This window comes from Pithys albifrons, chromosome Z, assembly GCF_047495875.1.
Source record: "Pithys albifrons albifrons isolate INPA30051 chromosome Z, PitAlb_v1, whole genome shotgun sequence".
Classification (NCBI taxonomy): Eukaryota; Metazoa; Chordata; class Aves; order Passeriformes; family Thamnophilidae; genus Pithys; species Pithys albifrons.
The window spans coordinates 69,906,343-69,931,567 of NC_092497.1; the positions used below are offsets into that span (position 1 = coordinate 69,906,343).

Below are 25,225 nucleotides of genomic sequence, written 5' to 3' on the forward strand. Positions count from 1 at the left end.
AAATAAAAGAGTTTTGTTCTGATATGCAAAAACACATTATAAGAGAAAAATTCTGTAACTGCTTGAAAAATGTCAACTTCAACAGAAAATAAAAGGTTTGCTAAATAGCAAAGTGAAAAAGTGCCCTAGGGAGAAAAAAAGCTTTTATTGGCTTTTTTTCCTGTTTGTTTGAAGGCCTTGTTTTTACAGCAAGGCAGGTGAATTAGATAAAGAATGTGATATATTGTAATTGTATCAAAAGTTAGTGCAATCACTGCAAAAGGAGGAGGAGTATGCATAACTGTAGTGGTCCTGATCCACCAGCTCTCTTTGGTGGACCTTATCCAACTGTCTTATCTGGCCCTTGTACTAGACCACAGCGAAGGGGGACAGGGCTCTTGATGTTGTTTGTTTATATATATATAGGTGTATATATTTGGAAAAACAGCATAAATATGGGAATCACAGACTCACAGAATGACATAATGGATCAGGTTAGAAGGGACTGCAGTAAGTCATCTGGTCCAACCTCCCTGCTCAAGCAGGGTCATCCCAGAGCACATGGCACAGGATTTTATCCTGATTGTTCTTGAATATCTCCATTGAGGGAGACTTCGTAACCTTTCTGGGCAATCTGTTCCAGTGGTCGGTCACCCGCACAGTAAAGAAGTTCTTCCTCATGTTCAGGTGGAACTTCTTGTGTATCTGCCCATTGCTTCTTGTCCTGTTGCTTGGCATGACTGGGAAGAGCCTGGCTCTACCCTCTTTATATTCTCCCTTCAGATACTCATCAGCCACTGATGAGAATCACAGAATCACAGAATACTTAGGGTTGGAGGGGACCTTTGAAGATCATCTAGTCCAAACGCCCTGCCAAAGTAGGGTCACCTGGAGCAGGTTACACAGGAATGCATCCAGGTGGGTTTTGTATGTTTTTAGAGAGAAGACTCCATGACCTCCATGGGCAGCTGTCCCAGTGCTCTGAACACTGTCAATCTAAAGTTCTTCCTCATGTTAAAGTGGGACTTCGTGTGTTTTAGTTTTTGGCCAGTGTTCCTCCTGTTGTTGGGTACCACTGAGAAGAGTCTGACTCTGTCCTCTTGCCACCCACCTTTGAGATATTTATATACATTAATGACATCCCCTCCAGTCTTCTCTAAACTAATCAGGCCCAGCTCCTGCAGTCACTCCTCATAAGAGCTCCAGACTCCTGATCATCTTTGTGGCACTCCACTGGACCCTCTCCAGTACCTCCTTCTCTCTGGTACTAAGGAGCCCAGAACTGGACAAATCACTCATCAGGGCTGAGTAGAGGGGCAGAATCATTTCCCACACCTGCTGGCCACATTCTTCCAAATGAACCCCAGGGTACAATTGGCCATCCTGGCTGCAAGGGCATGCTGCTGGCTCATTGACAACTTGTTATCCACCAAGATGCCCAGGTCCTTTTCTGCAGAGCTGCACTCTAGTGGGTAAGCCCCAGCCTGTATTGGTACTTGGGGTTATTCCTCCCCAGATTAAGGACCCTGCACTTACCCTTGTTGAACCTCTTTGGGTTTCCACCCAACTCTCCAGCCTATCAAGGTTCTACTGAATGGCAGCACAGCTTTCAGATGTATCAGCCACTGCCCCCAGTTTAGTGTCATCAGCAAACTTGCTGAGGGTGCATTCAATCTCTTTATCCACGTTGTTGATAAAACAAGTTGAATAAGACTGGATCCAGTATTGATCCCTGGGGAACACCACTGACTACAGGCCTCCAACTGGCTTCTGCTGATCACAATCCCCTGAGCTTTGCCATTCAGACAATTCTTCATCCACCTCACTGTCCATTCATCTAACCCACATTTCTTGAGCTTATCTTTGAGAATGTTATGGGTAACAGCATATGAGGTCCCCTTTCAGTCATCTTTTCTCAAGGCTGAACAGGCCTACCTCTCTAATTCTATCCTCATAATAGAGATGCTCCAGTCCCTTTGTTATCCTCTAATGGACCCACTCCCAGACCTCCATGTCTCTCTTTTACTGAGGAGCCCAGAACTGGACAAAGTATTCCAGATGTGGCCTCAGTAAGGCTGAGTGGCAGGATCACATGCCTTGTTGTCCTTGACATGCTGGGACAGATTTAATTCTGGATGGGCCTTGGCCTTCCTTGTCTTATTTCTACTTACTCTGACAACTTCTCTATATTCATTCCAAGTGTCCTGACCCTGCTTCCATCTCCTGTGTATTTCCCACCTGTGCTTGAGTAATAACAGGAGTTCTTAATTCATTATTACAGGTCTCTTGCCCGCTTTGCCTGATTTCTTGCTGATCAGGATACATCATTTTTGAGCCTGGAGGAAGTGATCTTTGAATATCAACCAGCTCTTTTGGATCCCACTTCCCTGTAGGACCTGTTCCCATGGGATTCTTCCACAATCCCTAAGGAAGCTAAAATTAGATCTCCTGAAGTCCGTCAGCCCTGCTTCCTCCTCAGCCAATACAGAACTCTACAATGTTATGGCCACTGAAGCCGAGGCTACTCCTAACCTTTGCATCACCAGAAAGGCCTTTCCTGTTTGTTAGTGTGAGGCTGAGCATGACAGCATTCCCTGTGGGATTCTCTACTACCTGTGACAGGAAGTTGTCATTGTTTTCCAGGAACCTCCTGGAGTGTTTGTATTTCATTGTGCTGCTTCTCCAGCTGATTTCAAGGTGGTTACAAAATCCCTCACAAGACAGTTACAAAATCCCTCACAAGAACCACTGCCTGTGAGGCTACTTCAAGCTCCTCATGGGAGGCCTCATCCACTTTCTCTTCCTGGTCAGATTGCCCATGGCAAACACCCTCAACAGTGTCACCCTTACTAGCCAGCCCTTTTATCCTAACCTGCAAGCTCTCGACTTGCTCATCACCCACCCCAAGACAAAGCTCAATATATTCCAAGTGCTGCCTCACACAGAGGGCAACTCCAATCACTGTACCTTCTGGTCTTCCTCTCCTTAACAGTGTGTAGCCCTTCCTGACACCGTTCCAGTCATGTGAGCTATTGCAGCACATCTCCGTAATTGCAATAAGGTCAAAGCCCTGTGGCTGCACACACATCTCGTTCCATCTGTTTGATCCACATATTGTGTGCATTGGTGTACAGGCATTTTATAGAAGTATTTAATTGTGTTGATGTCCCAGTGGATGTGCAAAGGGATGCCCCCATAGTCCTATCATGTGCTTACATCTTTGGATGCTTGTGCTTACTGGAGGTATAGCCTCTTAACTCCCATTTTGCTGCTTAGGTGGTGACTTTAGCTTTCCCCTTCCCATACGTTATCTCTGTCAAGCTTGGCTCTCTCCCCATTCCCCTTCAAATGTAGCTTGAAACTCTCTCAATGCGCCCTGCTGCTTCCTAGGCTAAGATCCTTTTCCCCTTTGAGACAGGAGGATCTCATTTGTTGTCAGCAGAGTCAGTGTCATATAAATTGACCCATGACCAAAAGTCTCCAAATTCTGCTGGGAATGCTAGTCTTGAAACCAGGTGTTCATTTGCAGAATTTTCCCATTTTCCCCCATTGTTTCCTGCAACTGGTGGGACAGAAGATAACACAACTTGTGCTCCATATCCCTTGACCAGTTGTCCCAAGGCCCTGAGGTCCCTCTTGATCCTCTGTAGCCTTTTTATTGAGTCTTTGTTGCTATCCATGTGCAAACCCAATAATGTGTAATAATCAGAGGGCCATATCAGGCTTGGAAGTTTCTTGGTGATGTCTCTTACTCAGGGCCACAGGAAGGCAACACACTTCCCAGTGGTTTGGTTCTGGTTGGCATACTGGGTCCTCCATTCCTCTCTGAAGAGTGTCACCAATTACTACTACCTTTGTTTTTTTTTGTTCGTTCAAGAGGTCATGATGGGGGAGGTAGGCTGCCCTGCCCTAGTTGATCTGTCCAACCCAGATGGACTTTCATTCACATTCTTGTTTCCCTGGTTCTGAGATTCCAGGGCCTTATAGCTATTGCATAAAGTGAGGAAAGTTGAGGTAGTTTCAAAGGAGATTCTCCTGCCACCCCAAGCAGAAACATGTTTCCAGTCACCTCTCTCTCTCTAAGGTCCCCTCCTTCTGTCTGGTGGTGAGAGGGTGGGGGATCCCTTGCTTCTTGTGATGTGGTTGCATTTGTCTAAGGCATGGTACAGTATGGCTCCTCCACTCCGTCTCTTGCGCAGAGTCCCTAATACTTCTTAGACTTTCTAGTTCATCTCTCAACTTTGCCATTAGGTCAAGCAGATCACTGACCTGATCACATTTCTCACAGCTGTTCTCTCTGCTGCCCTCTGAGAGCAGCTCTGGCACTTCCTGCAGCCTAAGACCTGGACCCCTGCATCATTTCATGGATGCTCTGTCTGCAGCACTCTGTCCTTTGTGATGTGTGCACAGGAAGCAACTTTTGGCCGAGTGGGCACCACACCTGAGCTCTCTCAAGGAGGGTGATGACTGCCAACTGAGCTAAGTGCTTGATTTGGCAGCGCCTCAGTGTCCTTCCTGTTTGTCCTGCCCCTGCGAACTGCTGCTCAAATGGCATCATGGTGCCCTGGCTGACATCCCGCAATCCATTTGCCTCTCTGTTCATTGTGCTCCTGGTTGCTTGCTGTCCCTGGGGGCAGCTTGAGTACATGGTGGAGTGGGCACTGTCCCTGCTGGTGCCACCCATGCTGAGTCAGAGCTGCAAAAGGAAACCTTTCTAAGTCTCCATGTCATCATATTTCTAGTTTCCAGTTCTATTTCCATGCCAGAACAAAGGGTAAGGGCACAGTAAGAAGTAGGATAAAATAATTTTGTAGAAACACCTGATTTTTTATTGAAATTTCTTGGAGTTGACAAAGTTCTGCAACTCAGTGAGGTGCCACTCAAAGCTCAAATAGCAAAGGAAAACAGCTTGACAATTTTTAGGAAGAAAAGTGTGTGTCCCTTTGAAAAACTGTGCTTTTAAGCTTTAAAGAAAACACTAAAAACATTGTCTGATAAGACAAAAGAAATTATTAGCCAGTAAAAATGAGAAAGTATATTTTCTTGCAAAACTTCTACATTTCTGAAGTCAGAAATTGTCTTATTTACTCTTGCATATTACCATATCACTGTTAGCACAAAAACAAGCTTTAATTAGCCAGAGCACTGAATGTTGGTATTGCTGCCAAAGAGCCCTGTAGGGATCACAGTCTGGTTCCTTAGATACTGACCTTTCACCTGTGATGGCCAGAAACCTAAGCTGTTTGTTAAATTCGGCTTACCTTTTCAGTTCCTTCCAGTCATGCTATCAGGGTTTTTATCTATAAAAATCAAACACTGTAAATAATGTAGTAGCACTGAAAGTATTGTGCATGTTCATACTTAATTTTAGCATTAAAAGTGACATATGTGGCCTGTATATTGTATTTTGAAATTATTAGATTTTTTAGTAGCCTAATCTGTTTTTGTGTCACTTGAAGTTTTTGAATAGCATTACTAATTCTTTCCCCTCCATACAAAAATAATAAAATATTTATTTGGTGAAAGACATTTGAACTGAGATTTTGACTAGGGCAAAGTATGGAAGCTTCCATTTTCATTCTAGGGATAGCTATACATTTTTTTATCCTGTTGTGCTTGCAAGATGGAGGAGGGAAAAGAAACTGGAATGCCCCCCCACCACCACCACTTGCTTAAGACCTGTACCAAGTAGAACACATGACAATGTGGCTGGTTGATACCATTTTACTTTTCTTTAGACCACTGCTAGAAGGAATAATTTCACCCCATTTTTAACAAAATTGTCTGCAGCTCTGTGGGAGGTACCTGAAATTTACCATAATCCTCAATTTTCTTCATCATATGGATTTGTCATTCCATCAATGTTTGCCTTTTTAGGACCATGCATTGCAACTGGAGCATATGCATTTAACTGGATCTTGTGGGTTCTTTGTCAACAGTATCTAAAATTTATTACCAGTGGATCCTGTTTAAATGTGGTTACCATTCCAATCACAGAGGGCTCTCATGTGTCAAGAAGCCAGTCTAAGTCTCTGAGGTGACTTAGAGCTTCCAGCACAGTGTCTTGATTCCTGTGCAAGAATTACAGTCTGCATAGTCTAACCTTAGTCCTGGCATTCCTTGACTTGTTAGCATCTTCTTTTTGCCACACTAGTTTGATATTTTAAATCTCCCTTTCCTTATTTCACGGCATATAGAAGAAAATATAAACTGTTCTGTAACTTAAAAAAATCTGTAATGGCACTAGTCAAAATAAAAATATCTGTATTGCCTGTTCTTTTGAAAATTCAGTTCTGTATGAGACCTAATTAATCTGTGAATATTATAAGTAGGGGGTTGATTACAAAGTAATTAAGAGATCACCTTTACTTCCCCTTTTCCAGCTGCTTCCAATCTGTCTAGGTTTACATTCCAGAGTCTTCCTTAATTTTTTCTCTCCCTTACACTAACTTTCTGTCTACTTTGTAGAGCAATGTTCTTTCTGAAATTGGAGCACATAAGCTCTAAGTGTTAAGTCAACTCATAAAACTGTATTATGGACAACCAGGTGCTGTTGGACCTTGTGTAGGCTATTGCAGTCCTAAGTGGATTATCATCAGAAACCCGGAATCCATTTGTAGCTGAAGATTGTGAAAACTTCCCCACTATTATTACTTTGTTTTCATATATCTGGTTCTGTAACTGTTTACTAGAAGAGATACTGTTATCATCTTTACTGATAATTTTTGTTCTTTAATATGTGTTATTTAAATGTCAAAGAACCATTTTTTTCTGTTTGTTTTTTTCTTTTTTTTTGCTTTTGTCTAGGTAAAAATTATTTTGTTCCCTAAAAAAAAATCTCGTTGTTAATATTTCTTCTGGCTTTATTTCTTTGGTTTTTTTTTTTCCCTCTTATCCCAGGAATACCAAGAAACAACAGAGAAAAATAAGGAAAAAATGTATGTCCTTGAAAAAAGTCAGGAGAAATTGGCTGTTGAAAATGTTTCTGTGAAAAATACATTAACACAGTTTCAGAAGGAGCATTCATCTCTCCTGGCAGCCTGTGCACTATTGGCAGGTGCCCTCTATCCTCTCTATGGCCGTTTGTGTGCTATGTCTTCCCAGAGAGACCTTCTTCAGGATCAGGTCAACTTATATGAACTAGTGCACCAGAAGATTAGGACCCTAGTTCGTGCTCTCTCTGATGATGAAAATAACAGTCAAAATGAAGTAAAAATAAGTAAAAGAAAATTCCAAGGCCTGATTTATGTATTCCGAAGAGCTGTGATTGCAGTTTTGGCAGCTAACAGACTTAAAGTGTTAGCCCAGTCTTCTAGTTCCCTCTTCACCTGGACAAATGGCTTAAAAGAAGGCATTGGAATTCAAGTTTGTGTAGGAGATTCCAAAGGCAAGCGTAATCTCTCAAGTAAGCTAATTGTTTTCTTTTTTGATAAATGTTGTGTCAAATGACACATTTAGTGAATAACATGTAGTAATATTACTATAAATAGTGTATAAAGAGAAATTGAATAACATTTTTACAAATATAATTTCTGAACTTGTGATTTTTAGATTACTTGACAAATGTAATTTCCCCTAAAAGGAAATGCTTAGTCTGTTAAGTATTACAAATGAAGTTTCAATTACAGACATGAACTCGCAATGTTCGATATCCCCAATATTTGCATTATGGATTTTAGAACTGGGTACTACTGGATCTCTAAATATCTTGACATTTTCTACATTATTGCTCACCAACATATTTTTTGAAAAGATATACCCTCTTATTAATAGCTTTCAATATGTATTTCCTACTGAAGAATGCAAAAAAGTTGCTGACTGATTTAGGTAAAATATTAGTATGAGATTTCTAAATTTTCTTTAGAGATTATTTAGCCTCTTTGTCCCTTTCTGTTACCAGACCAGCTCATGCGTCCCCCTAAAAAGAAAAATGGAATAAAAAATGTTTTCCAAACTAGAAGATTGATCTACTGTTCTATTATAAAAGTTCTGGAAGCATGTTTAATCCAGTCTAAATTATTCTGAAAGAACAGTTAGTCTGTGGCTTATATATTTAGTGTTCATCAATTTCTGAAAGAGCTGGAGATAGTAGTGTGTCTTGTCTAAGTTATTCAGTTATATTTTTGCAAGCTACAATTCTGTTTCACAGGTTGTGAAGGGGAAGAGCTTGACTGTGTTGAAACACTCAGCTGGTTTACCAGTTCTAACCTTCTTGCTGCAATAATCGGTTCTGTCACTGAGTTGCAGGATGTTGTTAACAAACCAGGTAATTTTAAAAGTGTATTCTTGTATTAGAAGATTAAAGAACATCATTGCCATCTTTAAGGTTTTATCTAAACTGTTCTGGATCAAATCTCCTGAGACTTGTATTGTTGGAACAGATTAATTTTCTTTAGTTGGTGATATGGTACTTTATTCTTTTGGGGTATAGAGTCATGGGAGTAGAAGGCCAAGAGTACTTTTAGAAGCATATAAACAGTCTCAATTTACACAGTGTAAAGCAGTCCTTACTTTATGTATCTATTGTGTTCCCTCTCTAATTTTACACTTAATTAGATTTGTCTCTAGATTCCCTAATTTTCTCAGTCTCTCCTCGTATAGAATTATACTTTGCCAATGGAAAATTATAGTGTCAGCCTCTGGAAATGTCACTTCATGATTCCCAGCTGTTAACTATTTTCCTTAACTTATTTGCGGTGAGAACTGATGTAAGATTTTAGTTGGTTTATCTGCATTGCTGTCTTCCTTAGTTCTTGTAGTTTTCTCCCACTAGTTTACCTTTAAACCAACACAGGTGCTCTCTTCTTAGATCATCCTCTTCTCAGTAACATAAATTTACAGCCCTACAGAGCAAAGTTTGAACCCTGTTTCACAGTATTTACAGAGGGTTCGTAATGCAAGTGTGCCTGTGTATGGAGTGTTGTGTAGGAACAGCAAATTGAAGAAGAATCAAGAGAAACTCAGCAGCAGCACAGATGAAGTGGCTAGTTAGAATACCCTAAATTTCATATTTTGCCAGTTTGAAGTATATGAGAGTTCTGGTGGGCTTGATTTACGAGGTATCTCTGCACTCAACACAGGCTTGATTTTGAGAATTGGGAAGAGCCATTCTGAGAATGTTATGGATATAGTCAGTTTGGTGCTTCTTTCGTATCTTATCCCTATTTAAGTAATTTTCACAGAACCTCAAGGTCTAACTGCTCATGTATTTCTAGGAATTCTGTTCCTCATGAGATTAAAAGACTCCTAAGAACCTTTGGTTCAAAAAATAGTAATAAATAATTTAAAGTTTGACATGAAATTTCCAGAAGTATTGAAGTAATTAGGCTCTGAAGGAATATATTTGAATGAGAGCTCCTACACTTAGAAAATTATTTTATGTTCTGTAAGTAATATTTTAAGTGAGACTTAAACCTTCAAACTGATGTAAATGAATTTGAATTTTTTTTAACACTGTAAATAGGCAATTGGGGAGACATCTGCTCTGTTCAGATCTTTAAATAATGGCAGTTCCAGATTAGATTGCACATCACAGAAGGAAGTAGGTATAAGAAGGGGCTATCTGTATGAAAAAGATGTCTTAAAATTTATGTTTAAAGATGGCTAAGTTCTGAGAACTACTTGAGATAGTTGAAAGAAAACAAATCCAGATCATTCACATGACACTTGAACATCTAGGCTTGTGCACCCTGGTGATTTGAGTCACTTTAAAAAACCACTTTTAAATGTGTGGCTTTGGCTTGAAATTGATGATCATTCCCCTTCATAGTGTTTGTTAGTTTGGTTCTTATTCCACAGTGTCTTGAAATGATCTCTTAGCTTGAGTTTCAATACAATTTTGTTAGTGTTGGAGTTTTTTGGTTTTCTTTGGGGTTTTGTAAGGTTTGTTGTTTAGGTTTGTTAGAACAGAATCTATACTGTGATAAGCCAGAGTAAGTAAAGGCCAAGGTTTTCAATACGAATATCACCAACTGTTACATATACAAAACTTTTGAAGATTGACATGAACATTTAGGTCTTGCATAGTACTAAGTTAATCCTGCTGACTGTTCTATTTCACCAAAACAGGATAAGAGTTGTTTTTTCAGCTATCAATGAAGTAAGATTTCATACTTTCCAATGTCTTTTTCTTTATTTATTTAATGTAAGACTTAATTGCCCTTTGTGGTATACATGCATTTGTGTTATTTCTGATACACATCATAATGTATATAATTTAATGCTTTTATTGTAATTCCTTGATCCTTCATGGCAGGTACTTAAAATGCATATACTTTGTATATGTGAACAGTATATCCTCTTCCCAATTACTATAGGTATAGTTCCTTGTGGAATTGAATTATAGGGTCATTTTGTCTTTCAAAGCAGTTGGTAACTTACTTCATCATATTTCTCAGTATAGGTGGCTTAGGGGATGGTGTTATCATCAAAATTTTGGTTTTTTTGATCATGGGGCAAACTCCGTGTTGCCCAGTCTTGTCAAAGCAGATGGGCTTCATTTATCTAGGAAGGGCAAAAGAACTGTAGCCCATAAGTTGGCAGGGTTGGTTAGGAGGGCTTTAAACTAGGTTTGAAGGGGGAAGGGACGGCAACTGGGCTCTCCAGAGATAGGCCTAAGGGCATAGAACCCGAGTTGAGAATTAAATCAATGGCCCAGCTGAAGTGCATGTACACCAATGCACGCAGTATGGGAAACAAACAAGAGGAGCTGGAAGCCGCAGTGCAGCAGGAAAACTATGACATAGTTGCTGTCACAGAAACATGGTGGGATGACTCACACGACTGGAGTGCTGCTATGGGGGGCTACAAGCTCTTCAGAAAGGACAGGCAGGGAAGGAGAGGTGGAGGGGTGGCTTTATATGTTAGAGAGTTTCTTGACTCTGTTGAAGTTGAGGTCAGCAGTGACAAGGTTGAGTGCCTGTGGGCCAGAATCAAGGGCAAGGCCAACAAGGCTGACACCCGTGTGGGAGTCTGTTACAGACCGCCCAACCAGGATGATGAAGGAGATGAATTATTCTGCAAGCAGCTGGCGGATGTCTCAAAATCTCCAGCCCTTGTTCTTGTGGGTGACTTTAACCTGCCACATATCTGCTGGGAGCTTCATAGTGCAGAGAAGAGGCAGTCAAGGAGGTTCCTGGAGTGTATAGAGGACAATTTCCTTCATCAACTGGTAAATGAGCCTACCAGGGGTAAGGCCCCGCTAGACCTACTGTTACAAACAGAGAGGCGCTTGTGGATGATGTAGTGGTTGGAGACCACCTGGGGCATAGTGACCATGAAATAATAGAATTTTCAGTCCTCAGGGATGTAAGGAGAGTCACCATTAAAACCTCTACTTTGGACTTTCAGAGAGCAGATTTTGGCCTATTCAAAAAACTGATTCAGAGCATACCCTGGGAAACAACCTTTAAAGGCAAGGGGGTCCAGGAGGGATGGACATGTTTTAAGAGGGAGATTTTGAATGCACAGCAACAGGCTATACCAGTGTGCTAAAAGGCCAGCCGGAGGGGAAGACGGCCAGCTTGGTTAAATAGGGAGATTCTGCAAGAAATCAGGGATAAAAAGAAAGTTTAGAGACTATGGAAAAAGGGGCTGGCTACTTATGAAGAATTTACAGATAGAGCTAGGTCATGCAGGAAAAAAATTAGGGAAAGAAAAGTGGAATTTGAAGTAAATTTGGCTATTTCAGTTAGGGATAACAAAAAGTCCTTTTATAAATACATTAATAACAAAAGGAGGGCCAAGGAAAACCTCCATTCTCTGTTGGACTTGGAGGGAAATATAGTTAAGGAAGATGAGGAGAAGGCTGAGGTACTTAACACCTACTTTGCCTCAGTTTTCACCAGCAAGACAGGTGGCCCTCAAGACAACTGGCCTCTGGAGCTGGTAGACAGGGAGAGGGAGCTGAATAGCCCTCCTGTATTCCAGGAGGATATAGTTAGTATCTTACTGAGCCAGCTGGATCCTAACAAGTCTATGGGACCAGAGGGGATCCATCCCAGGGTGATGAGGGAACTGGCAGAAGAGCTTGCCAAACTGCTCTCCATCATCTTCCAACAGTCCTGGCTCTCTGGGGAGGTCCCAGATGATTGGAGGTTGGCGAATGTCACCCCAATCCACAAAAAGGGCTGCAAGCAGGACCCTGGCAACTACAGGCCTGTCAGCCTGACCTTGGTGCCTGGCAGGGTTATGGAGCAGATCATCCTGAGTGCAATCACACAGCACCTTCAGGGTGGACAAGGGATTAGACCCAGCCAGCATGGGTTTAGGAGGGGCAGGTCCTGTCTGACCAACCTGATCTCTTTTTACGATCAGGTGACCCACCTGGTGGATGAGGGGAAGGCTGTGGGTGTGGTCTATCTGGACTTCAGCAAGGCCTTTGACACTGTCTCCCATAATATACTCCTGGAAAAGCTGGTAGCCCATGGCCTGGACAAGTGTACCCTGTGCTGGGTTAGGAGCTGGCTGGAGGGTCGGGTCCAGAGAGTGCTGGTGAACGGAGCTGCATCCAGCTGGCGGCCGGTCACCAGTGGTGTTCCCCAGGGGTCTGTGTTGGGTCCAGTCCTTTTCAACATCTTTATTGATGATTTAGATGAGGGGATTGAGTCCATCATCAGCAAATTTGCTGATGCCACCAAGTTGGGAGGGAGTGTTGATCTGCTGGAAGGCAGGAGGGCTCTGCAGATGGATCTGGATAGACTTGAGAGATGGGCTGATTCCAATGGGATGAAGTTCAATAAGGCCAAGTGCCGGGTCCTGCACTTTGGCCACAACAACCCCCTGCAGTGCTCCAGGCTGGGCACAGAGTGGCTGGAGAGCAGCCAGGCAGAAAGGGACCTTGGAGTACTAATTGACAGGAAGCTCAACATGAGCCAACAGTGTGCCCAGGTGGCCAAGAAGGCCAATGGGATCCTGTCCTGTATCAAAAATAGCGTGGCCAGCAGGACCAGGGCAGTGATCCTTCCCCTGTACTCTGCATTGGTGAGGCCACACCTTGAGTATTGTGTTCAGTTCTGGGCCCCTCAGTTCAGGAAAGATATTGAGGTGCTGGAGTGAGTCCAGAGAAGAGCAACAAGGCTGGTGAAGGGACTGGAGCACAAGCCCTATGGGAAGAGGCTGAGGGAGCTGGGGTTGTTTAGCCTGGAGAAGAGGAGGCTCAGAGGTGACCTCATCACTGTCTAGAACTACCTGAAGGGAAGTTATAGCCAGGTGGGGGCTGGTCTCTTCTCCCAGGCACTCAGCAGTAGGACAAGGGAGCATGGGCTTAAGCTCTGTCAGGGGAAATTTAAGTTGGATATCAGAAAAAAATTCTTTCCAGAGAGAGTAATCAGGCATTGGAATGGACTGCCCGGAGAGGTGGTGGATTCACCATCCCTAGAGATTTTTAAATGCAGATTGGACGTGGCACTGAGTGCCATGATCTAGTAAATGGACTAGAGTTGGACCAAGGGTTGGACTCGATGTTCTTGGAGGTCTTTTCCAAGCGAATCGGTTCTATGATTCTATGATTCTATGATTTACTTCAAGCTACTCTTCATAAAAAATATAGGAGATGACTATTAATCCCTATCCCAAGAAAGGACCTTAAGTTGTGGCTGCTGAACTTTAATGAATAAAGGGAGTCCTGGTTGTGAAGTGGAATGATAATTTCAAACTACTACAACACAATTGTTAGAACTATTATTTTTAATACTGTTAAAGGTGAGATTCTAGACACCGTGAAAAGGGCTGCCATGCTAGGTACTGCAGATCTGGAGAATTCCTGTGTTTTCTGACAAGCAAACAAGCTTATAAACTGAGATGGCAAGTGGAAATACTAGGAAAAATGAAGAAACAGTAACTCAATGATGGTATCTTTGTTTTGATATTTACCAGAACTTATGGAAGAGTTTTTTTAAAAGGTTTTAGTGTCATCTTACATGGAAGGCCATATAAATGTTCTAGTTTTAATTTGGGACTAATTTCATTAAGCATTCACACTACTGAATGTATCATGACTGGAGAAAAGACAGTCTTTGAAACTGACCAACAACCATGACAGGATAATCTGTGATAAGAGTTAAATTGAGAAGGGTAGCTTTTTTTTTATGTGATCAGTAGGAGAGAACCAGCAGAAGGAAAAGAGAGGACCCTTTGCCAAGAGAGACAGAGCATTACAATAGTAGTTTTTTCTGGATATGAAAAGAATAATGAAGCTTTTTTATTGTTATTATTTCAAAGGTTGAAGTGCAAGATAAAAATGCCACATAAGATTTTTAACTTTAAAGGTGAACAGAAAGAATGCTATCTTAGTCATGAAGAAAAGACAGGTCTACTTGTAGTTGAGGTTGTGGAGAGCCTGTATTCAAAGATCATGCTCCTTTTGAGCACAGGAATTGTTGGAGTAGTAGTAGTTCAAAACCAAGCAGGAGAATGACTCTGAAAATAGAATATTTGACTTTATAATATGATTTTTTAAAAAGTTATTGCTTAGAGATAAATGTTATCTTGTATAAATTCTCTTCTTTATGGTGAAAATTGTAATATAAAATTATTAATAAACACATTTTGTTTGCTTTGAACCTTTGGCTTTTTTCTTCATCATCTATAAAAAGAATTTTTTTAACTTAAGCTATGGTTACTTTTTTCTGTTTATACTCTTATTTTAGTTCCCTGCAACAACAGGAGATCTGCTGTACTACTGAATGTAAATAAGCTCTTCCTTCCTTGTCATCTTACACTGATAGTATCATAAGACAAGTAATGACAGATTAAGACCTGCCTAGCAGAGGGAAAACTAAATTACAAGACTTTTATTAAGGCATAAATAAACCTATTAACTGTTATCTGGAATACCAATTAGTGGAAGGAGCACTGACAATTTTATTTATCAACATTAAACACAATTATTAATTACAGACCTGACGAATCTAGCAGTAAGCAGGACATGTTGGGTGTGCTGGGGCCTTAAGTCCATTATATGAGAAGGATGATTACCAAACTCCTGTGGGGAAATAAGTAATTGTAGCTGTAAAATTTTAATTGCCTTGGAATAAGGTAAATTATATTCTCTTGTCTCAGAATATAAATAGTATGGCATTAAGGTACCAAGCCTCACTGATTTTGAACAGCAAATGATTTAGACATCTACAGAGGGGAGGAAAGAGGAGTCAGGAAACCCTCAGAAATTTGCCTTGTAAATATTGCAATAAAGTGACTTACCATGTGCTATCACATATGACTTACTTGACCTGACTTGTGTTTGCTTGCTTCTGTTTTGCATGTTTTCTGAATTACAAAACTAGAATACCAAAGGAAGTCTTAAGAAAGTGTACTATTGGAGAAGAGCATGCCGACAACTGGAAAAATAGTCTGGCAAGAAATCCTGTTCTTTAGAATCCTATCCTACCCTCCCATTCAAAAATTGCTAAGATAAAATTTTCATTGCTAGTTACACAATTTGTCCTAAAGCCTCTCTGAGATATATCTGTGAACTCAGTCTTCCAATCTTTAATGAAAATTTCTTAGTGAGTATTTTAAAGATGCTATTTGTAGTTGCTTTTTTTTTCATTGAAAGAATTGAAAACTTGGCGTTTCTTTTCTCTCGTTTTTTTCTTAAAGATGCAAAGTCCTGGCTTTCTGGAAAGTTACTTTTAAGTGCAGCCAGGAACTCCTTTTCAAAACTTATGGAAAAACTGAATGTAATAATGGAGGTGGTTCCATTAGACAACAGCAAGGGCATTACTTATCTGGAGAAAGACTCTTTGGTACACAGCTTGGCTCATGGACTTCATAAAGTAAATAGCCAGGCGCTGGAAGCTGGATTGTACGACAGACTATCCAGTATGGTATGCATATTTCTAGTGCTACTTCATGTAAGCAGTAGGTTCATAAAAAGTCTTACTGTGAAGCTCTCTTGATGGTACCATTTATTTTGTTTCACATTGTTTATGAGTCTGTTACATTGAAGCTGATTTGTAACACACAGAAGCATTACGGCATGAATTTTTTATTTTATTGACAAAAAAAATTTAAGAAAATATTTATGTATCCAAGAAAACATTTGATGTATCCAAGAAAGAGGTTTTTTAAAAGTTCTATCAAAATTGTATTTGCTTTTTAAGAACAAAATTGCTTTTGACTTCAAGTAAATGTTCGGGTTATTTTTTTTTTCTCTTTTCACCTGCTAGTGTTCTATCTTTCAGTAAAAATAACCTTCTTCCCTTTAGCCAAAATGAAAGGATGAACTTTCTCAAATAATGAGTCTTTTATTTTGGGCTGTACATAGAAATGATACTCCCTTGGAAGTCCAATTTTCAGTAAACCCCAAGAGTAGGTGAAATAGATTCACATTTGTGTACTCAAGCACGTGTTTTAGAGATGGAGGACAAAATGAGAACTTTGTCTACTTTGGTTGGGGATTGTATGTGTCTTATTTTATTGCGAAAATACATGTTACATGTTAAAGCACATGAATTTGTTTCTGATTACTCACAGAAAAACATAGAATTCTTGCAGAAGCAAATACTTGAATTTACACAAAGACTTTATACAGCAGAGATGGAACGCCACTCACTGCGTCTACAACTTGCAGAACTCAAATGGAATTTCAGTGAGATGAAAAAAGAAGCTGACAAAACCCAGAGCCTGCAAGAGCAATTAAATATGCTTAAGCAAGTAAGTATATTTGATTTAGAGGAGACTGCTTATAAGAAATTTTCTTTTTACACTTTTTTTTGGGGGGGGGGTATGTGTTCTTTTGAAAAACAAGTATAAAATCATTCTATTATTAAAAGAATTTTCCAGAAAACATTCCTCATAAATGTCACTAAACTGGAAGCCAGATGTATTTAGAAATATCTCCCTTCCACAAGAGTTTTTTTTTAATAATGAGATACTCTGTGTAAATTACGTTTGGTCGTCAGCAACCCAGATTTTCTTCCGTATGTTGAAAATTTTGATCAGATTTATATACCCAAAAAGGATTTATAGATTTCACTTCAAAAGAGTAAAGTCAGCTGAAATGAGGATATTCAGTAAGTACATTCATGAGGAGTTCATGAAGTACAAACTCTGCACAGACGTTGCTGAATGTTATGATAGACATTTTACTGTATCTTTGACTCTAGGTTATATCCTAAGCTAGTCAATACAAATTTTAGTGTATCTGTTTTCCTGAAGGATTAAGTTTATGGCAGGGGAAATAAAGACCCTCTTCTACATTCCCAGTTCCACATCTGCACTGAGTTCCTCTGACTCTGCTGTTACCGATCACTTTAGTTAATCACTATGGGTTCACTGACTCACAGGAATGAGAAGACATGACAAAAAGGTTCCTTAACCACTTGAAACCACAGTATAGTGAGTAATGGATGCGGTGTTTGAGGGAGTGGTGCCATTTGATGGAGGGATTGATGCCATTTGGTGGCTTGTCAGTTTGATCCTTGGCATACTTGTGGAACTGTGCCTTTAGTCCTTGAAGGGAAAGAAACATGTCTTGCTTAGCATGTGGAAGGTTCCCTAAGCGTTTTTCCTACTATGCTTATTTGCTATAGGTTGGGCTCAGAATTGAGGTCACATGGGAGCTATTTGAGGAAGCGAATGAATAAGCATTCTTATACATGCTCTACGGGTGCACAGTATAACTGAAATGGTTGTCCCAGAATAGGCAGTGCTTTCTGTAGCTGTGCATTGATACTGAAGCCTAGTTAGTGGACCTGTCAGTGTGTCCCAATGAAAACACTTCTAAGCAGAGAGTATTTACAAGATAATGTCACATTCATTCTCTTTCCTATTCCTAGCTGGTAAAAGTTTTTATTTTTAACTCAAACAAACAAGGTTATATCTAATCAACTTCATTTTTTCTCATAATATGTTTTATTTGCTTACAGTTCTTGGCAGTTAGAGAAAATTGTCACAGTTTAGATTGTCATTCAAATATAGACAACACTTTTCTTTGAAGAATTATTTTATCTTTCTGGAACATTTTTGGGAGGGGAGAAAGAGTTCAGGAAGTTATTTTCAAGAGTTAACAATATCTACACTAAAATGTGGGATGTTGATCTGCATATTTCCTTCTAAATATGATTTCTTTACAACATAGAGTGGTGATTTGAATGGAATCATAAATGCATACTGTTTACTGAATGCTGTTTTGAAAAAATACAGTGAATAAGGTTGTTCTGCCCTTTTATTGCTCAGTCTTTGAGTTAAAAAACCTTACCTAAATAATAATAATAATCTTTAGCATGCTTTTGTTTTAGAATTTGTTATGTTTGCAAGTGGAATTTGGAAAGTCAAGCATGCAAACAAGTGAATATAGTTACACAATCAAACACAGTTTATTTTTCTTAACAGAAATTGGTCACCCATGAGAGGTTTGAAAGTGTGTGTGAAGAATTAAATAATGCATTGCATCGGGAACATCAGGCACAATTGCTTTTGAATGAACAAGCGCAACAGCTTCAGGAGTTACATAATAAACTGGAATTGCACTCCAGTGAAGAAGCAGATAAAACTCAAATGTTAAGTGAATCTGTTAAGGTAAGATGATAATTCATCTGAATTAGGCACCTGAAATTTACTATTTGGTAAATAAGCCAAATGTTGCGGTTCTTCTGGAAATAAAATCACAAGAGTAAATTCTCAAATACTACTTAGTCCATTGGAATTTCAGGGTACTCAGAAAACACTTTCAAGATTATACTTCAAGGTATAACATCACTTTTCTGCTTTTGGAACTGGGTGGTGTACACCAATATATGTAATCTGTGAAGTGTGTGAAATTTCTAGGAGGCATAAGAGACAGCAGTTGTAGCTATCATGAGGTGTTTGCAATTTATAGGAAAACTTGTTGAAGAAATATGGGGGTGCTTTGCATTTTGATAGAGATAGTAATAAAATTTTAAAATCAGAATTAACTGTTTCCTCAATAAAGTCTGAAGGTAGAGAATGCATTTGTCAGTTTGGAATATGCTAGGTGACAACAGAGAGAAATTACTTTTCATCAGGATTTAGAATTTTCTGCAGACATAAGGAGTAATGAGGAAAAAGGTGTTGTTATCAGAATCTCTGATAACAAATGAAAGAACAGAGAGGGTATTAGGGGTTGGAGACCAGGTGGACATCTAACATGGGAAGAGAAGAAACCTTGTGATGGCAGGCCAATAATTTCTGGTGACCTGAGCTCTGCAGCTTTTATTTATCTTTTATTTAAAGCAAGCTTTGCTGGTTGTGGCTGCTCTTCACCCCTACTACTTTCCATCTGCCAAGATTCTTCTGTGAATTGACAATTGAACAAAACAGACTGTTTCACCCATATTTTGACAAACAGAAACATTTGTGATTCTGAGGAAGACTTAGGGAGGAAGTGCTAAGAAATATCAAGAAGCAAGAGGAGAACAACAAAAGATGCAAGCTATGAAACTAATAGAAATCTCAGAAAACATTGTTGAAAATATAATGATGAAAATGGATGTCAAGGAGGAAGACTTTCAACAGAGCTGAGATTTGAAGCAATGTACAGTGGAGGATGCTGAAGCATATTAAATTTATTAAGGAGAGTTTTCATTACTGAAGTGTAATTTATTAAGAATTTCTTACCTCACTTAGGATGAAAGACTCTGTACATTTCCTGTTTACCTGTTGGATTTTGTGGGGTTTTTTTTCCCCTCTTGATCCCATAACTTTTGCTGTTTCACTTCGAGGGAAAAATGAACTTGTCTAATGTTTTATGTCAGGTTTGTTTTTTAATACTATTGCTGTTTGTTTCCGATATAACTGCAGTATATATAAGCCATTAGTCTTGTGTTTGATTTCTTTGGTTCATAGTTGATGTGAGATTTGTAAGTGGATACTAGGATCAAAAGGAAGGGAAGGAATAGAAGACACATACTATTTGAAATGTTCTTTTGGTCTACTTTTTATACATTAATACATGTTATTTCACCATGTTTTACTTTATCTAAAATATACCTTTTCATTTGTTCAGAGTAAATGAAACAAAAAGTCAATTATAGTATGAAGTTTTAAACAATTGTGTTACATAGATTATTGGATATTGAATTAGGTTTCACAGATTCTGTTTTTTTATTAATTAAAGGCTAGATACAAATGTTTTTAAAACAGTCATGATCCTAAAATGCATCCTAATTCTGCAATCCTCTAGGAGGTTTTTGCTACTAGAGCAACTTGATTTAGTGTAAAATGCTTGATATTGCTGAGAGCTTTAAAGATACAATGCAATGTAATAAAATAGCTGTTGTGATAGGATGGAGGCTAAGAAAGTTGACAAAATAAACCTTAGATCTGAAATTTACCACTTAGAGTTACTCTGATTTGGTTTATTATTTTATAATTCTCCATCCTTTCCAAGGACAAGTTTTAAACCCAGTTCCAGCTGTAAACTTCTGTGCTGTCCTTCAACTTAGAGGGTTGATTGATGTCTTCTAATTTCTTAATGATGTTTACTACCATGGTTAGTACAAAATTGCATTGTAGTTGTAGCAGCCTGTATCTGTGACTGCATAAACAAGGGAGACAATTTCAGTTATGGTAGTACAACAACAACGTTCATGATTTTGTGGTTCTTGATTTTTTTAATCGTCCATATATGATTTTATAATGTATACATCATAAATTTTCATCTTGCCTTCAGTTTTTATAGTTGTTTTCTACAGTTCCAAATCTGTGCTTAATAAGTACTTTTGAAATTCAAGTAGCAGTCTGATACAAACTACCTTGATACCAAGGGATAAGAGGATTTTTTCGTTTGTTTGTTTTGAGGTCTATATGTTTTGGTTTTTAAAATTTAAGAAAAAACTTTCTTTTCTCTCCCATAATTTACCCCAATCCTACTTTATTCATATCTTTATTCACAACAGGTAAAAATGGTCTCTGTCTTTGCCTTGGCATTTTGACTGACAGACTCTTTTCTCTTAGCTAGTTGGGTTTTGTGACTTAAATATTTCGAGGTTTTGTGGTGGTTTTTGTAACAATCACTTTATAGTACAGTGAAACAATCTCATCTTTGTCATAATCAACTTTGACCTTGTAAAACAGTGTTTTTACAATTGTATAGGGTTTTAAGCTGTTACATGATACAGAAGTATGAAAAAAAGAACTGTTGCACGGAAAATTAAAATAGGAAAAAAATGCCTCCATCTTTATCTTAACATACAAAATAATCTATTGGTCTAGACTAAATGTATATAAAAATTTGGTGAGTGTGATGGTATATAAGTGAGTTCAGGTGGAGTAGAGTGCCATGGAGTAAAAATAATTTGCTTTGAATTCTTTATTCATAATCCTTAAACAGGAAGGAAGGGAAAATGAAAATATTAGATACTTTAACTTTTGATGGCTTATTTTTAAACTTGTTCACACTTCAACAGCAATCAGTAAGGAGATATTTTGGTATTCATGTACTTTCACAAAATAGGCTTATTAAAGGAGTAATACTTAATTTCGTAGCTTTATCAGTTCAGATTTTAATCCTGTATATTTTTATCTTCTTAATGGCATATACCATAGAGACATCCAAAGGAGCCAATTACATTCAAGGTCAGTTGGAACTAAGCAACTCTTTCATACCTTTTTTTTTTATTAGACAAAGTGAATCAGTAGTTCTGATTCCTCAGTCTTTGAAAAGAAACCTTTACACAAATGTTAAACAGCTATCAGTAACAGACATAATTTTTATTCCTGATACAAGTTTGACTTAATCCAGCAGAGGTACTTTTTCTTCCTATTGACAGGCACTGTGTATATTTTCTTCCTCTTAGGTTAGTTACCTGGTAGTACCCATAATAAAAATCATGTATTTTTAAAGTTCTATTCATGGATAAAGTCCCACAAATTGTTAATTAATAGCTCAAGTGTAGTGTGTGTTAAATCATGTAACTTGTTACAGATATTCCTCAAAATGGCCTTCAATTCATGTTTTAGAAAAAAATGCCCTAAATATTGGGTTTGTTTAATTTGCTGAAATCAGTGAAGCTGCCATTTATTTATGACAGCATAAGTGAGAAAAAATCTTATCCAAGTCCTTTGATAACGCTCACAGAAAAATGTTTTCTGATGGGAAGGTCTGAAGTGTTTATTTTCAGTAGCTATGTCATTCAAATCATTATGCACATATTCTCTGTTCAGAAAATGTAGTATGCATCACTACACAGGTATATCCAAATTCATTACCTTTAGATGAAGATTGGGTTTTCTACGTTTGTCAAAAGTGGATGTTTTCCCTGAACAGGCTGTCGCAGCTAGGGTGGATTTCAGGTGAAGGTGGTACACAATTTTCTACTTTCCATTGCTTTTCCTCTTCATACATTTGAAGTCACATATTTTTCCTGAAAAACCATTCCAAATATTTATACAATTTCCTGTTACACACAATAAGTCAGTTATATAGTTAACTATTTCTGAAAATGCTACAGTGTGCTAACTTACTGAAAGGTTAAAAGGCTTCACTTACTGAGGAAGACCAAGTGATTTTCATGTTTCTCAAGTACAAGAGCAAAGACTATAAGAACACTCTTGGACTGTAAGAAAAACTGTGAACAGAAACAGGAATTTGTTTTTTTCTTTTAATCGGACATACTCAGTTGGAAAGATTATTAGGACTTGGATGCACTGAGGGATACTGTTCATTCCAAAACCTTTTTTTGTCACTTTGTCAAGAAACTGCACTACTGTGCATTGCCTGGTTAAATGTAAGGCTGTTCTTTAAAGAAAGCAGTATATCGGATTAACATTACCATCTAACTTAACAGAATTTTTATTAATGAAGTTTAGCATTTTGTAGAGAAGCAAGATCCCTTCTGAAAGAATTAGAAACTAAAATTCATAATTTATTAATTAGATGGGGAAATAGTATTTTTAGTTTGGATTTTTTTTTTTTAGTTTCTTTATTATCTATGTTTTGAACACCTAAAAAATTTGTAAAGTAGATAAGGACGGATTAGTATTGTCATCTGCCCTGTTCTTAGTCTAAAGAAGTAATGTGTTTTCTTATTACTATAAATTACAAGTTAGAGAGGTTTACCAGCTATTTCAGTTTGCATTAACACTGTTTGTAAAATAAATATGCCTGTTCATTCTCCTTCTCTGTTACATTACTTTCATTATGGCTAACTTTCTAGGCTTCCTTGTAGCAGCTGCTGACTTTATGTAATAGGAAGACACGGAGATAGCATTCAGTTATGTACTGGACCTGAGAGCTTTTCTTCACAAAAGGAAAGAGAACTGTGATAAAGTCTACTTGGTATTACTTAATCTGTATTTCAGACGTCTAAACTTAAACTTCATGTTAAATTTCACTCTCCTATGGTTTGTCAATGGAGTTAGAATCATGGAATATTCTGAGTTGGAAGGGACCCACAAGGATCATCTAGTCCAGTTCCTAGCCCTGCACAGGACGATCCCCGAGTCACACCATGTGCCTGAGAGCATTCTCCATATGCTCCTTGAACTCTGTCAGGGCTAGTGCTGTGACCACTTCCCTCTGGAGCCTGTTCTAGTGTCCAATCACCCTCTGGGTGAAGAACCTTTTCCTAATACCCCTCCTCTTCTCTGCATGAGGAATGATGGGCAGGCACTGATCTCTTCTCTATGGTGACCAGGGACAGGACCTGAGGGAATGGCCTGAAGTTGTGTCGGAAGGTTTAGGTTGAGTATTAGGAAAATGTTCTTCACCCAGAGGATGACTGGGCACTGGAACAGACTCCCCAGGGAGGCAGTCATATTGACAAGTTTGACACAGTTCAGTAATTTTATGGATGATACTCTCAGGCACAGGGTCTGACTCTTGGAAATGGCCCTGTGCAGGGCCAGGAATTGGACTCAGTGATCCTTGTGGGTCCCTTCAACTCAGCATATTCTGTGATTCTGTGATTTTATTATGAATGTCTTGAAGAGTTTAACATATCTGAGGAGGAAAGTGCTCTTACCATTAAAACAGTTTGAGTGTAATTTAGGGACTGAGATAGACCACTGGAATAAGTCATGATTGCATAACATCACTTCAGTTAATCTTTGAAAACTAATTAGGCCCAGGAGTTAATTTCCAAGTAAGAATAGGTTCACCCTTCTGTAGAAATAGGTTGATCATGTTAGTCTGATTCAGTAGACATGTTAATCTGATTTCAGCAGTCATTTCAGTATCATGCACTTAAATGCCCTTCAGGTGTTTCACGGAAGATGGCAAGTAACAAAGACAGGTAGAACAGTGCACAGCAATAATGAAATTAGTGTGGAAACAAGTTAATAATTTGGGCTGCAAGTTAATTCTCAACAGATGGCTAAGACCTTGGGTATTTTTGTCCACTATATTACTTACTGGCACACAGTGACATCTAGAATGCTTTACCCTTTACAGTGTAGTAATTTCAGAGAATAGTTTTTGTCCTGAGTCTGTTTGCTGCACTGTGCTATTAAAAACAAGCAAGCAAACAAACAAACAAACCAACCACCAACAAAATCAAAACAAATGAAAACCCCCAAACTAACATTCTGTGATAGTTTGGATAGAGAAAAAGGAAAACTTTTAATAAAGTAATTACATGAGTAATTACATTTTTATTGTCTTTAAAAAGTAACTTTCAATATTTTCTGGGTATTCCATTTGTAGGAACCATTTGCCTCCCATAGGGAAAGGGAAGAATAAATGGAACAATATTGAGATCTAAAAGCTTAATGGTTTTATTGCTGCATTGTAACTATACTAATAAATACCTCTGTCCATGACCTTGGAATTTATAGTGCAGTGAGAAGGATTTATTGGCAAGTAATTTGGAAGAAAAATGGGATTATTGTGTAATTATATTATGTGGTTATCAAGCATATGTACTTACATTCCATTTATCCCTGTTATTGCAAGACCCTCAACTATGTTTCAATTTTCATTCAAAAATACTGAAAGGCTTCTTGGTAAATCCAGTGCCTGGGAGGTTTTTGTTACATTATTGGGTCAACTACAAAGCAACTTTGTTACCTTGAGATGTGTAGAGGGGATCAATAGATCTTTAAAACAGCATGTGATTTTTAAAGACAATATTCTAAACCCTCTTTTTCCTAGTAGCATAGATATCAATGTGTAGGACTTTCTATTATACACATTCTTGATATACAAGTCCTTTATACATAGATTTGCTTCTTACTGCTGTTCGTCAAGGATCTCTCCAAGGTTTCATCATTTTTTCATCCTACTCATGTTTTCCCATGGTCTCCCTTTCTGTTTGTGAAAAACTAGCTTTGTAAAGATCTTTAT

At 38.5% G+C, this 25,225-nt stretch overlaps 1 protein-coding gene across 5 annotated transcripts in view; it reads left to right on the forward strand.

The window, feature by feature from the left end:
• The window catches only part of CCDC171 (coiled-coil domain containing 171), a 150,466-nt gene that overhangs the window by 58,654 nt on the left and 66,587 nt on the right, over positions 1-25,225 (forward strand). For all 5 annotated transcript variants that reach the window (XM_071580374.1, XM_071580377.1, XM_071580378.1 and 2 more), the window contains 5 exons: positions 6,880-7,384; positions 8,129-8,245; positions 15,580-15,806; positions 16,456-16,635; positions 18,316-18,501. In XM_071580374.1, coding sequence (XP_071436475.1) covers positions 6,880-7,384; positions 8,129-8,245; positions 15,580-15,806; positions 16,456-16,635; positions 18,316-18,501 — 1,215 coding nt within the window. The remainder of the gene's footprint in view (positions 1-6,879; positions 7,385-8,128; positions 8,246-15,579; positions 15,807-16,455; positions 16,636-18,315; positions 18,502-25,225) is intronic.